Consider the following 13,844-nt stretch of genomic DNA (forward strand, 5'->3'; position numbering starts at 1 on the left):
ATCAGCCAATCCTCTACCCATTTCAATACCTTGCCTCGAACACCATTTGCTCTAATGTTATTTAGCAGCTTCCTGCATGATGCCTTGTCATAGGCCTTATGGAAATTCAAATAGCTGACATCCCCTCGCTCTCCCTTCTCAATCTCACTCATTACCTCCTCAAAGATGCTGACAGATTTGTCAGGTATGACCTCTCCTGGACAAAGCCATGTTGATTCAGTCTTATTTTAACATAAGGTAATGCTAATTGGCTTGTAAATTCTCATGTTCTACCTTCCTCTCTTCTTAAACATGGGGATTACATTTGTCATTTTCCAGTCCTCGGGGAGCCTCCCTCAAGCCAGTGATTCCTGAAAGATCACCACCAATGATTCTACAATGGCTGCAGCTATCTCCTTCGGAATCACATCCAGTCCATGTGATTTATCCACCTTCAGTTTCCCCAGCATCTTCTCCTTAGTGATGGCCACTACCTCATCTCTGTCCCAAACTCTGTTCATGTTCTGGCATGCTTCTGGTGTCTTCCACTGTGAAGTCTGATACAAAGTCCATATTCTTTTCTTCTTTCATTTCTTTGTTCCCCATTACTACTTCTCCATCCTCATTTTCCAGTGGTCCAATGCCCCTCTCAATTCTTGCCTCTCTCAACTTTTTATGTACCTATATCTCTTGCAATATTATTTTCTGCTACTAGCTCACTTAAATCTTATTTTTCATTTTCTCCCCCCACTTATTGCTTGTTTAAGTCACCATCTGCTGTATCTTTTAAAGGACTCTCAATCCTCTGGCTTCCCACCAGTCTTCACCACTGTATCACTTTCCTTTTGTTTTTGTGCTGTCCCTGACTTTCCTTGTCAGACTCTGTTATCTTGTCCTCCCTTTAGTAGATTTCTTCTTCCTTGGGATGAATTTCTTCTAAGTCTCCTGAATTACTCCCAGAATTCCATGCCATTGTTGCTCCACTGTCTTCCTTGCTATGTTCCCCTTCCAATGAACTCTGGCCAGCTCTTCCTTCCTGTATTTGCTCAAATGTAATGCTATTACAGCTAATTCAAGCTTCCCCCTGTCAAACTGCAGAATGAATTCCATTGTATTATAGTCATTGTCCCCAAGGGTTCTTTCACCTTAACTTCCCAAATCAAGTCTACAGCTCCATAGATCAAGTCCAGACTTGCCTGTTTCCTCGTGTGCTTGACAAGCTGCTCCAAAAATAAATCTCGTAGACATTCACAAATTCATTTTTATTGTATCCACTACCAATATAATTTTCCCCGTCTACCTGCATATTCAAGTCCCCCGTGATTATTGTAGTAGTATCTTTCTTGTGTGCCTTTTCTACCTTCCGATTTATTTTTGGCTCCACATCCAGACTACTGCTGGAAGGCCTGTACATCTGAATGTCATTGGTCTTTGTGGAATGAAAAAAGGTTTGTCTGTTTTGTCTTTGGTAAAATAGCTCAGGTATAGGTCTGAGCATAAAAGCATTGAGATATTCATTATCATTACCCTGGTATTCAGTATTGGCACCACACCTGAGGAAGAATAGTCTGTATTGGTCACGAGTGAATGCAGAGCAGATTTATCTGAACAATTTCTCAAAACTGGGCAGGATAAGATTAAGAAGAATCGTTCATCAATGATTCATAAATTCCTTTTGTCAAGAGGCCTTTTCACTCTTCAAATCCATGTCAGCTCTCTGTACAACAATTTGTCTTGTGTCATTAACTGAAAATATTGAAATCAGGCCCAAGACGTTGAGGCTTGGTCAGTAACATATATATCAGGAAAAGATAGATCCTAACACGCAGTTCCTTTAGATCCCTTCCACTTGACAGTCATTAACCAGTCACCTGTTTCCTTTCAGTCAGTCTATTTCAAAACCATTTTGCTGGTGTCCCTTCAAATCCATGGGAACAAATGTTTGCGCACAATTCTCTCATGTGGTACCTTAGTAAGTTTGACTTTTTCATTTCAATTCCCTTTCTTACAATATCCACTCAACAAATGTACTCAATGAAATACTAATTGATGAGAAAACATTGCATAGCCAGTGTACTGCTCTGTTGTGCCAATGATGATTCAGTGGGATGTATTTGGAGACAGCCCATTTTTCCAGCTGATCAAGGTCCTGCTGCAATTTCTGATAACCAAAAGACCATAAGACATAGGAGTGGAAGTAAGGCTGTTTGGCCCATCGGGTCCACTCCGCCATTTCAACTCCACTTACCCGCACTCTCCCTTAATTCCTTGTGAGATCAAGAATTTATCAACCTCTGCCTTGAAGACATTTAACATTCCGGCCTCCACTGCATTTTGTGGCAACGAATTCCACGGGCCCACCACTCTCTGGTTGAAGAACTGCCTCCTCATTTCCGTTCTCAATTGACGCCCTCTAATTCTAAGGCTGTGCCCACAGGTCCTAGTCTCCCCGCCTAATGGAAACAACTTCCCAGCATCCACTCTTTCTAAGCCATGTATTATCTTGCAAGTTACTGTCAGATCTCCCCTCAACCTTCCTCTGTACACCATACCACCTATTTTCTTATCATCAGCAAACTTACTATTCACGCTTTGTTCCATCTACTAACAATTTGATTCCTCTGCACCTTATCCTTCATTCCTGTTTACATTTTTTTTCAATTTAGGAAATCTAACACATTTTTATTTTTGTGTTTAATTTCCCTCAATTTATTACCTTTCCATTTGAATTAAAGAATGGTGATGGGTGAACAAGACTTGGTGTGAGTTCACAGACGGACATCAGTGTTTTAGATGAGCTCAAGTTTACAAGGAGATTGAATGTGGGTGGCCGGATAGGAATGCGTCATAATAGTTAAGTCTAGACATAACAAATGAATAGGTGAGTGTTTCAGCAACAGATAAGCTGAGACTAGGGTGGGGCTGGATGTTACTGAGGTGGACAATGGACTTTGTGGTGTTGAACTATTTCCCGATGGTTGTGAACAGTCTGGGTCAACCTCAAAGTTATCAATAGGATGATGAGATGAAGTCACTGCTGAGGTTGTGGAGACCAGAGATAATGGCTTCAAGCTTCCCAATATTTAATTGGGAGGAAATGTCTACTCACCCAGTACTGAATATTGGACAAGTCGCCATGACTGGGATGTCATTGAGTTCACTTGGTCCTTCTTGTTGGCAAAGGTGAAGGTTTGGGAGAATTTTGTCAAAAATATAGTTGAGTTGTTGAAATAAAAACTTTTAGAAACAATCATTTGGAACATTATTGACATCCACATGGACAATTACTGTTTAATTAAGGAAGTTAGCATTAATTTCTTCAGGCAAAATCATGTTCAACTAATTTGTTGGAGAGCTTTGAAGAGCTAACAGATTGTGTTGGAGTGAGTGCTAATGTGGTGCACATTAACTTACAAAATTTAATGCCCAACCTCTTCACCACCACAACCACCACCTAATCTATTAATTTCTCTCTGTCCTTCCATTGAGGTTCCTGCCTTGTGTAAATCCAGACCATGTGGCATCTTCATTGCTGGAAGGATATTCATGAACTAGTTGGGTTTTACTCTAAGCCAACAGCTTGTATTACCATGTTTTCCCAACTTCAGCCCCACAAATTACTTAATTCATTCAGCTCAGCTTCACAACCTATCATTATGTTTTTATGGACTCTCTCTGACTGCCTTCTGTTCCATTTTCGTTTCATTTCACATGATATAAGAAGAGGTAGATTTGCAATCAGGAAACTGAAATCAAACATCACATAAGTACCTAGCAGAGTTGCCCAATTTTATGTGAACAGAATATCATCAGATTTTCAATAATGAATGGAAAAAAACCACTGTTCCCAGTAGGCAGAAACCGTACATGTGGTGTGTGTGGATCAGAATTCAGCTGCCCATCTGATCTGTCAAAACACAAACTCAGTCACCAACTGGAAAATCCATGGAAAAACAGGGACTGTGGGAATGGATTAAATTCCCATTGAATCCAGAAATTCATCTGTGTATTCACACTGAGGAGAGACCATTTATCCACTCCAAGTGTGGGAAGAGATTCACTCAGGCATCCACCCTAATGGGCACACCAGCATATTCACACTGAGGAGACAGCACTCAAGTGCTCTCACTGTGACACTGGGTTCAAGGTCTCATCTCACCACACTATAAACCTGAGGGTTCACACTGGGGAGTGGCCATTCAACTGCTCCTCATATGGAAAGGGACATACTTAGTTAGCCCACCTGCAAATTCACAAATAACCACAGTGATTGTACACTTAATTGCTGGGTTTATCATTTATTATTAGGAGGTATTGGATAGGTTGTCCATCCTTTAATAAGGCGTTGACTGGTTGAGATGCAGCCCAACTGAGGAAAGGGGGAGCTGAAATTGCACATTATGTTTGTCATAATATATCAATGTTCTTTAATTTCAGGGTGGTGTTGGAGGATTGAAGGATTGAAAAACACTATGCCTTAGTTGTGAAATAATAGTGCAAAGATTACCCTCGCTGCTACAAGCCAGTCAGGTTCACTTGGGTTGAGAAACTTTTAGAAACACACAATAATTCCAAACATTATTAACACCCGCATGGACAATTGCAGTTTAATTAAGGGAATTTATTTCGGCAAAATCAATTTCATCTAATTTGCTTGAGCGCTTTGAAGAGCCAACAGAAAGTGTTGCAGTGAGTGCTAATGTAGCACATACCAACTTCCAAAAAGCATGAGACAGTGCCACACAACAGACTTGTGAACAAGGTCAGAATTCCTGAAACAAAAGAGACAGCAACAACATAAATATAGAAGTGACCGAATGACAGGAAGAAGTCAAAAATTGATGTTTTACAGGTGGAAGAATATTTGTCGTGGAGTCTTCTGGAAATCAGCATTGGTGCAGTTTCTTTCTGCATATACACTGTCAAAAATAGATCGTAAAAAAAATTAATACAGAGATACTCAGTGATTGTTGAACATTATATCATCATACACGTCTTCTATACTTATAGGACTGGACCTAATGACAACTTTTCAGAAATGTTTTCTGAAGTTAAAGTTAGCTGGAATACTTACATCTCATCTCAGTCCAAAGGGACTGGAATGTTGAACTATTGTGTTATAAACTGCCACAGACAGATGGTCAAGTTTTAATGGCTCTATTCCCACCACCACACCAACCAAAAAGCAAACTTTTCCATGACTCCAATAGTGTTGACCTCAACTCCCTTCAACAATTTTGAAATAGCTCGTGGTTAAGTGGACAGTGAGACTTCAAACAACATCTGCAGTCGAAACCTAAATCTCCAACTCCAAGCAATGACCATGAAGCTTCTTGCCTGTAAACAGCAGCAGGAAATCTGTACAAGCAATCAACATCCTTACATGGAAACAGTGAAATTGAATGCATATTTCTCAGATGTCATTCGAGGGAAATTTAATGGGACTCCCACAAAGGAATTCCAGACTGCTAACTCCAGTTTTGTAATTTTGAACACTACATCAAAAGCACAGATGTTTTGAAGCTGATGGTCTTGCAAATTGAATAATGGTTTCATTCTTTAGATTTGTATTTATTCTGGCATATATGTGAGTGTACCATCAATTTAAACAATTCCTTGAGTATCTAAGAGTGTGCTGCATGAACCACATTTCTAGGTTAACTTTACAAGTGTCATTGCAGTCCTGACAAAGTCAGTGCCTACAAACAGAGAGAAAGGGGAATTACAAGGAATTTCATCAGCATTTCCTGACTGGAGATTCTAAACTGCTACAGATCCAGAAGATTAAACTCCAGCCTAGTGATAGGAATCACTAGCATCATGCCTAGCAAACGGGAGAATTCCCGGCGCTGTGAATCTGCCCGTTAATTCTGGCCATCACACTGTCCGTTGTCAGTCTGGAGGCAGTAGGATCAATAGGGAAGTGACTCAGGAACAATGGAGGAGGTCACCAGCTCCCAAGTAGGCCGGGACAGACAGCATGTCCTGCATTCCAAGACCATGACCAAAAATTAAATGAAGCAATAAAACAGAAACCATGCTGAATCACTCACCCCATTATTTTGCCTGCACTCCATCCATGTCACGCAATACCTAGTTGATTTTAACCCTCTCCCTACCCACATTCATCCTCATCTGCTACACCAATGTAACGCTTACATCCATTTAGCATCATTTCCCCATCACCTACCATGCCAGCTCATCCAGTCTTCACAAATACCCCCATGCACACAACAGAAAACAAATTCAGTTCAATTACTCAAGGTTCAACATTGCAGGTGGCATACTGTTGAGGAACGTGCTCTCATTGATAGAAACACTTCTTGATAGGTCTTGGCATGTTTGCAGGATTTGACAGTTGTAAGTATTTTGTGCATCTTGTATCTTCATGGTGAGCAATTCCATGTGGTATCTTACCCTCCTATCAACAGCAGAATCCAGTGCTGAGTGTCACTGGTGAGCTCGCTGGTGTCTCCGCAGGTGGGATGAAGTAGTGAATCCCTTCCAACACATGGAGCAGATGAATGGCCTCTCCCCAGTGTGGACTCGTTGGTGTGTCAGCAGGGTACCTAACTGACTGAAACCCTTTTCACAGTCAGAGCAAGAGAATGGCCTCTCTCCAGTGTGAACTCGCTGGTGTGTAATCAGACTGTCAGAATGCCTGAAATTCTTTCCACACTCACTGCAGATGAACGGTTTCTCATCTGTGTGAACTCGCTGGTGTGTCAGTAGATGACCTAATTGAGTGAATCCTTTCCAACAATGGGAGCATTTAAAAGGTCTCTCCCCAGTGTGAATTCGCTGATGTGTCAGTAGGTGAGGTAACTGGGTAAATCCCTTCCTACACTTGGAGCAGGTGAATGGCCTCTCCCCAGTGTGACTGCGCTGATGAATTTCCAGCTTCGATGGGGAAGTGAATCCCTTCCCACAGTCCTTACATTTCCACGGCTTCTTCATTTTAGTGCCTGAGAGGTCAGAGGATTGGCTGGAGCTTTTTCCCCATGGAATGCGTACAGTTTCTCTCCACTGTGAACAGTGCTCTTTCCTGCCACGTTCAAAACCCAATGATGTTCACATCTCAATATGCTTCCTGATTCCGTCAGATACTGGGTTGGAATGCTTGGTTTGGAGATTTGTGACTGTCAATCCTCTCATTCTAAATTCCTGTGGAATTGATAAAAAACAGAAAAAATGGGAATGAGTGCGAACCTACAAAAACATGGGTGGCAGGTTGTGAAATTGAGGTAAGTAGATCTTAAAATATGTGGGGCTGATAATTTCAAAAAGCAACCATGGAAGAGGCTTGATTATCAGAATATCCAACTGGGACACTGCTGTTCAACATAGAAGGGCCCTGCCACTGCCTCCATCTCTCTCTCCCTAATAAATGTCAAAGTTGAATCAGACTGTTCATAACTATAGCAAAGTTTTTCAACAAAGTCAAGCATCCAATCACATAACTTCATCATCACTAAGACCGACTATTTTCACCTCAGTAACTTCATCCAACTCCACCTTCATCTCAGCTCACCTGCTGCTGAAACTCTCATCCATTCCTGTGTTATCTCTGCACATTAATATTATAACACATTCCTGGCTCACCTCCCCCATTTAACTGCTGTGTAATCTTGGAGTCATACAAACCTCTTCTTCCTCAGTCTTCAGCTTTGTCTCTTGCATTGTTTTACTGGACAGCCTCATCATTGAGGATGGGGATATTGGTGGAACCTGAACTAAGTTGTTTAAATTGTCCATCACAATTCACGACTAGATGTGACTGGTCTGAGGAGCTTAGGTCTGTTTCATTGAGTGAGGGATAGCTTAGTGGGTTTTGTCACTTCACCAGGTTGACACCTCATTTTTAGGAATGCTCAATGTTGCTCCTGGTATACCCACCTACACTTTACGGCAAATCTTTGATCTGATAATAATTGTCACATGTGCTGAGATACAGCAAAAGAATTGTATCACATGCTAACCAGACAAATAGTATCTTACATTAGTACATCAGGGTCAGGGTAACAAAACAGAATGTATAATAGCATTACAGGTACAGAAAAGATGCAAATAAATGCAAACTCGAATATATGAGAGATTGGTTCAGTAGTCTGATAACAGTGGGGAAGAAGCTGTTTTTAAATCTGTTGGTACAAGTCCTCAAACTTCTGTACCTACACCTCCGCATCAGCACAATTGATACTGATGGGGGGGGGGGGGGGTGTCCTCTACTCCCTTTCCTGAATCAATGACTGGCTTCTTCATTTTGCTGACATAGAGGGAAATATAGTGGCATTGTGTAAAGACAATAAAACTGTCTATGTCCTTTCTGTACTCTCTGTCATTTTTGTTTGAGATCCATCCCATTATGGTGGTGTCATCAGCAAATTTGGAAATGGAGTTAAGGCTGAATTTGGCTACACAGTCAGGAGTGTACAAGGACTATAGTAAAGGGCTTGATACACAGCCTTGCAGAATTCCAGTGTTCAGGATTAGTGTGGATGAAGTGTTCTCACCTATAGTTCAGTCAGGAAATCAAAGGATCCAGTTACAGAGGGGGAAGCAGAGTTTTGGAGTTTTCGCTTGTAGTTTTCTAATCCCTTCACGATTTTGCCTTCTCCATCTGCATGTGTGAAAAAAAATCTTACACAAAGAAATGGGGAAACAAACCTGAAACTTCTACACAAAAGGTCGATGATATTCGAAAGTGATGAATCGAGTGGTCCCCGAATGAGATGTGTTTCTGAGTTTCCTGTCTGCAAATCTTCCGCTTTTAATGTGCTGCAAACAATTTGTATTAAAAAAATCCATTACTGTCAGTGCAGATTACAAAACCAAAGGGGTATGATATTCCCCTTGGTTTGAGTTTGCTATGTGCAAATGTTTTTCTGCAGCAATATGCCTCCAATAGACACCTGGCAGCATGCTTCCTGCAGAACATTGTCCCAGGAGATGACATGACCCGCAGCCATGTATGCTGTAAATGTGGGACCGCAGTGTTGACATTTTGAGACAGTACCTGAGATGGGGTGTTTATAAAAACTGACCACTCAATAAAGGTTCAATTTCACCATCTCCTTCAGCTGCAACAGACTACTCTCAGATGGGGGTTGCGGGGAGGCGGGAGCAGGGAAAGAGCAGGACACATGACAGTCTAGATTAGAGTGGTGCTGGAAAAGCACAGCAGGTCAGGCAACATCCGAAGAACAGGAAAATCGACGTTTCAGGCAAAAGCCTTTCATCAGGAATAGAGCAACATTTATTCAATTCAAATTCCACCATCTGTCGTAGCAGGATTTGAACCTGGGTCCCCGGAACATTGCCTGGGTGTCTCGGTTAAGAATCCAGCGATAATAACTTTAATAATGAGTACATGAACAATGTGCAATCTACACACAGTCACCCGAGGCGGGAATCGAACCCGGGTCCCTGCCACTGTGAGGCAACAGTGCTAACCACTGAGCCAGGGCTTTTGCCCAAAACATCGATTTTCCTGCTCCTCGGATGCTGCCTGACCTGCTGTGCTTTTCCAGCACCATTCTAGACTCTGGTTTCCAGCATCTTCAGTCCTTGTTTACCTAGGACACGTGATAGTTATGCCCACCTCTCTCTCATGCCCATTGGCTGTGAAGCCCACTCCTCACTCACTCCCATTGGTTGCAGAACAGACTCACCCCCTCACCCCCATTGGATGCTGGGGAGGCCCGCCCCCACATTGGTTTCTGAACAGATTCGCCCCTCGTTCACTCCCATTGGTTGCAAGGCCCGTAATTCACTTCTATTAATTGCTGGACACACCCTCCCCTTTTTCATTCCCATTGCATGCTGAACAGGCCCGCCACCTTATTGATTCCCATTGGTTGTTGGACTGATCCGACCCTCATTCACTCCCAATGGCTGCTGAGCCCTCCCCACCCCTCATATAATCCCATTGACTACCAGTCTCACCGCGCCTCTTAGTTCATTCCCACTGGCTGCTGGACGGAGCCGCCCCGTTCCTGGTCAGTCAGAAAAGTACGTGACGCAGGTTCTGGTCCAGCAGTTTATTGACAATCACCAGCTTTCCCAGCGCTCATCCTTCGACAAACCAACCAATTTTGTCGCATAACTCTGTTCTGAACTGAACTGGTGTGCTTTCTGCAGGAAATAAACTTCCTTTTGTCAAACCAGCAGATTAGAAATTACATTTCAGTAACATTCCTCAGAGTAGCTCCGTTTTTAAATTTTAAAGAAATTAAACTGGCTACTGCCCTTAAGTATTTGCCTTTGTTGCAAAGTGGCAGATTTGTCACATCAACAAGCTGCACTGTAAGAAATCCAAACTCCTTTGACAGTATGTTCCAAACCGTGACCTCCACCACAAGGACAATGGCAACAAACACGTAAACCTTCCGACAAACCACACACTAGCCTGACCTGTAACTAGATCAACATTCCTTTAGTGTTGCTAGGTCAAAATCCGGGCACCCCTTCCCAACAGTTTGTGGGTATTTCTACAATCTAACGACTACAACATTTCAAGAAGGTACTTCAACATCACCTCCTCCAGAACTGGGGACCAGCAATAAATGCTGACCCAGTGACAGATAACACGAATGAATAAATTAAGGACCTCAATTCAACCCAATTTCTTAATTATATTCAAATGTTAACCCCAGAACTGGAAACAATACTGCACTCTGGTAGCATGTATTACAATTTCAAAGTAAGTCGAAACTTAGGCAAAAGTCCCACAGCTTGAAATGATCCCCCCTTCTCCCCGTGCCTCTCAACACACACACACGTGGAAATACAAACTCATTTTAAAAAGTGAGAAATTAATGGTCACTGTTTTGAGTGTAGTGTGAGGCAAGAAATTGCAGCTTGGGAGAATAAAAGAGGGAAAAAAAAGATATTCCACAACACTGATGATCACCTGCTCTAAATTTCTATTATTTACTTACAGTTAAGTGTTACAAGGAGCCCCAGTTCAATCCCCACCCTGCTCCAGTGGTGTGTAATAATGCATGTGAACAGACTGATAAGAAAATAGGTAATGAGGAGTTAAGTCTTTGTGGTTCAGTAACAGCACTATTAGTGAGTGAATGGGAATTTTTTTCTACTTTATTTCAATGTATCATAAATGTCATTCACATCAGTCAAATTTCTCCGACATTCCTTGCTGAATCCATACTGATAAATCTCTTCTGTCACTACACAAAAACCTTCACATATTTCCTGATTATTTGGGGCCAGAAGTGGATGCAATCGAGCTTTGGCCAAACCAGAGATTTCTAAATGTTTGCTAAGTCTTCTTGCTGTTATTCTCAAAACAACTGTTTATGAAACCCACGATCGAGATTACTTTACTCAACAACTCCCTTAATCTGTCCTATCATCCCCAAAGATCTTTGCAAATATGATAATAAGGTGTGTCAATGGCATGTGAACATTGAGGAAGTTTTTTATAGTATTAAAGACATTGTATACTTGTTCACTGTTGTTATTGATCCTAGCTGTGGCATGACACCTTTGCTATGTCATACTGAACTCCAATATAAAGAGAAAATGCTAGTGAAACTCCATAGGTCGGACAGAGAGTTACATCGGACTCAAAATGTTAACTTTATTTCTGTCCCCAAAGATACTTCCTGACCTGCTGAGTTTCTCCAGTATTTCGTCTCTTTAACACATATTTCCAACATCAAGAGTATTTTGTCTTCTATTAACCTGAAAGCAATGTGTGCAATGCCATCAGGGAGACGATTTCCACCTCTGATTGTGGAAAGGCATTCTGACACATCCTATCAACTGAACAAGTAGCACAGTGACCACTCAGATATATGTGTGAAAGTATTACATTTTCCAGCTCCAAATACACCAACTTGGCAAGTTTAAATTAGTTGAATGTATATTGCACACGTTTCCAGTGTTGATTTTTTTAAAGAGTTCTGTGTGTTTGCTGCGGTTCCTTCGTTCTTATCAAACCTTGGGACACTGATTTTGTCAAAGACTCAAGATTGTAGATTCTGTTCTGTTGAAAATGCTTAATTTTACAGCAGTTCTGATTCTCCTTCTTGTAAGACGTGAACAGCCATACAGTTGCAGTAAAATTGGGGATTGTTTTTAAATTTGAGAATCTCGCCCAAACTGTCACTGAAAAGTAACAACAACCAAATGCATGGTGGTCTGATTACCCAGCATTCACCATGGTTCGGTATGTCTCCTATCCACACAACAGTAGAGTGAGTAGTGGGCAAGCGCAGTGCCGATCACTGTAGGGAGCATGCGCTGAACGGCGCATGGTGATGAACAAACAATCTTTTCTCAGATCCGCAAACGGTGAGATGATGCGGGGGCGGATGGAATGATGGATTTGCAGGTTGGAGAAGGAGGCTTCGTGTTCAACTTGTGTAAACCAATAACCTCATAATCTACTATTTGCACCAAACGGACAAAGGTTCTGGGCTTCTTTTTAATGGTAGGCCCTGAGACACTTTCTCATTGGGCGCGCAGCGCAGCAGGATGCATGGGTGGACTCCACGTTGTAAAGGGAAATCATTAGGATGGCAGGAAGGAGCTTGCTTCAGAATGGAGACAACTTGTTCATTGAGCTGCACATGTTATTGATAAGGTAGAGAAGAGAAATGACTCTTCTGAGGTTTCACACTCCAACTGACGTGTAAAAGAAAAGACCGATTCTGAAACAAAGGTTATAAAATGCTGCAGAAATTAAGCAGGTCTGGCCACATTCATAGATAGAAAAAAAGTTAACGTATAAATTCCAGTGACCATTTGTCAGAGTTTTTGACAACTAAGTTTCATAAACTTCTGTTCATCCAGCCACTGTTCACTTCTTATTTTCCTCCAAGTTTATGTATTTGTTTATGTCCTGAAACAGAGAGTTGGTGTCACAGACTCGAATGGTGTGCACTCATCATTGTGGCTGTTAGATGTTCTTTTTCTACAATTCATTCAAGGTCTGTCTATCTTCTGTACCCTTGTCTATGCTGAGATGGCTTTGGCAAGTGATCTCTTCCACATCAGTCAGTATTTAAGATGGCACAGTCTCATACAAACATGAAGAACAGTTTTTTGCTTTAGCTGGAAATGTTCTCATTGCTTTACTTGTTGATTCTCTTTTTAGTTGGAATTCACCTTGTGTTTGGGGAAACCAGTAAGATAAGAATGTTCTAGCAAAATAAAACAAATTCAGTCTGAATGTCTGTCCTGCACTTTCAATGATAATTTTCTGAACTTCATTATCCAGACAGATGGGAAATTTAAATCAGACATCAAGATCTGATAGAGACCATCAGTTCATTAAGGCTTGAACATCATCAGCCTTTTACTGTTGAAGCAGAAATAATTATCTGTTCTGTCTAAGGGGAAACATAATCACTGTTACGAGAAAGACATCAAGACACAGTCACATCCGGGTGAAAGTGTGACTGATTCAGAGTGTTCCAGTGAAGAGCTTTAACTAGTTATAGAGCGTGATTGAGAGTGTAGCGGTGAATTGGCTGTGGATAGAACATCAAACAGTTACATGGACTGAGTGACTGTTTAAGTGAATTGGTAGTGAAATCAGTTTTAAGCACTTCCAGAGTCAGTAGAAGACAAAATAGTAGTCCTATTCCAAACTGGGAAAATTAATGTACCCATTCTGTATGTTTGCTTAAGGTTTCAATTGATATTCAACCTGAAGTGACACAAGGATAGGTAAAAACAAGGACTGCAGATGCTGGAAACCAGAGTCTAGATTAGAGTGATGCTGGAAAAGCACAGCAGGTTAGGCAGCATCTGAGGAGCAAGAAAATTGACATTTCGAGCAAAAGCCCTTCATCAGGAACAGAGGATTCCTCTGTTCCTGATGAAGGGGTTTTTCC

General features: G+C 41.6%; 1 protein-coding gene across 2 annotated transcripts in view; it reads right to left on the reverse strand.

Annotated features, from left to right (window-relative positions):
- Positions 1-4,269: 4,269 nt before the first annotated feature.
- The window catches only part of LOC122540172 (zinc finger protein 501-like), a 32,262-nt gene continuing 22,687 nt past the window's right edge, over positions 4,270-13,844 (reverse strand). Inside the window, exons 4-6 of one of the 2 annotated variants that reach the window (XM_043675505.1) lie at positions 8,647-8,757; positions 6,397-7,143; positions 4,270-4,898 (exon numbers count right to left, since the gene is read on the reverse strand). In XM_043675505.1, the coding sequence (XP_043531440.1) occupies positions 7,131-7,143; positions 8,647-8,757 (124 nt within the window). In that variant the 3' untranslated portion in view covers positions 4,270-4,898; positions 6,397-7,130. Of the gene's footprint in view, positions 4,899-6,238; positions 7,144-8,646; positions 8,758-13,844 lie in introns of both variants that reach the window. The other variant, XM_043675504.1, reaches the window with a different exon arrangement.

Source organism: Chiloscyllium plagiosum, chromosome 34 (genome assembly GCF_004010195.1).
Source record: "Chiloscyllium plagiosum isolate BGI_BamShark_2017 chromosome 34, ASM401019v2, whole genome shotgun sequence".
NCBI lineage: Eukaryota > Metazoa > Chordata > Chondrichthyes > Orectolobiformes > Hemiscylliidae > Chiloscyllium > Chiloscyllium plagiosum.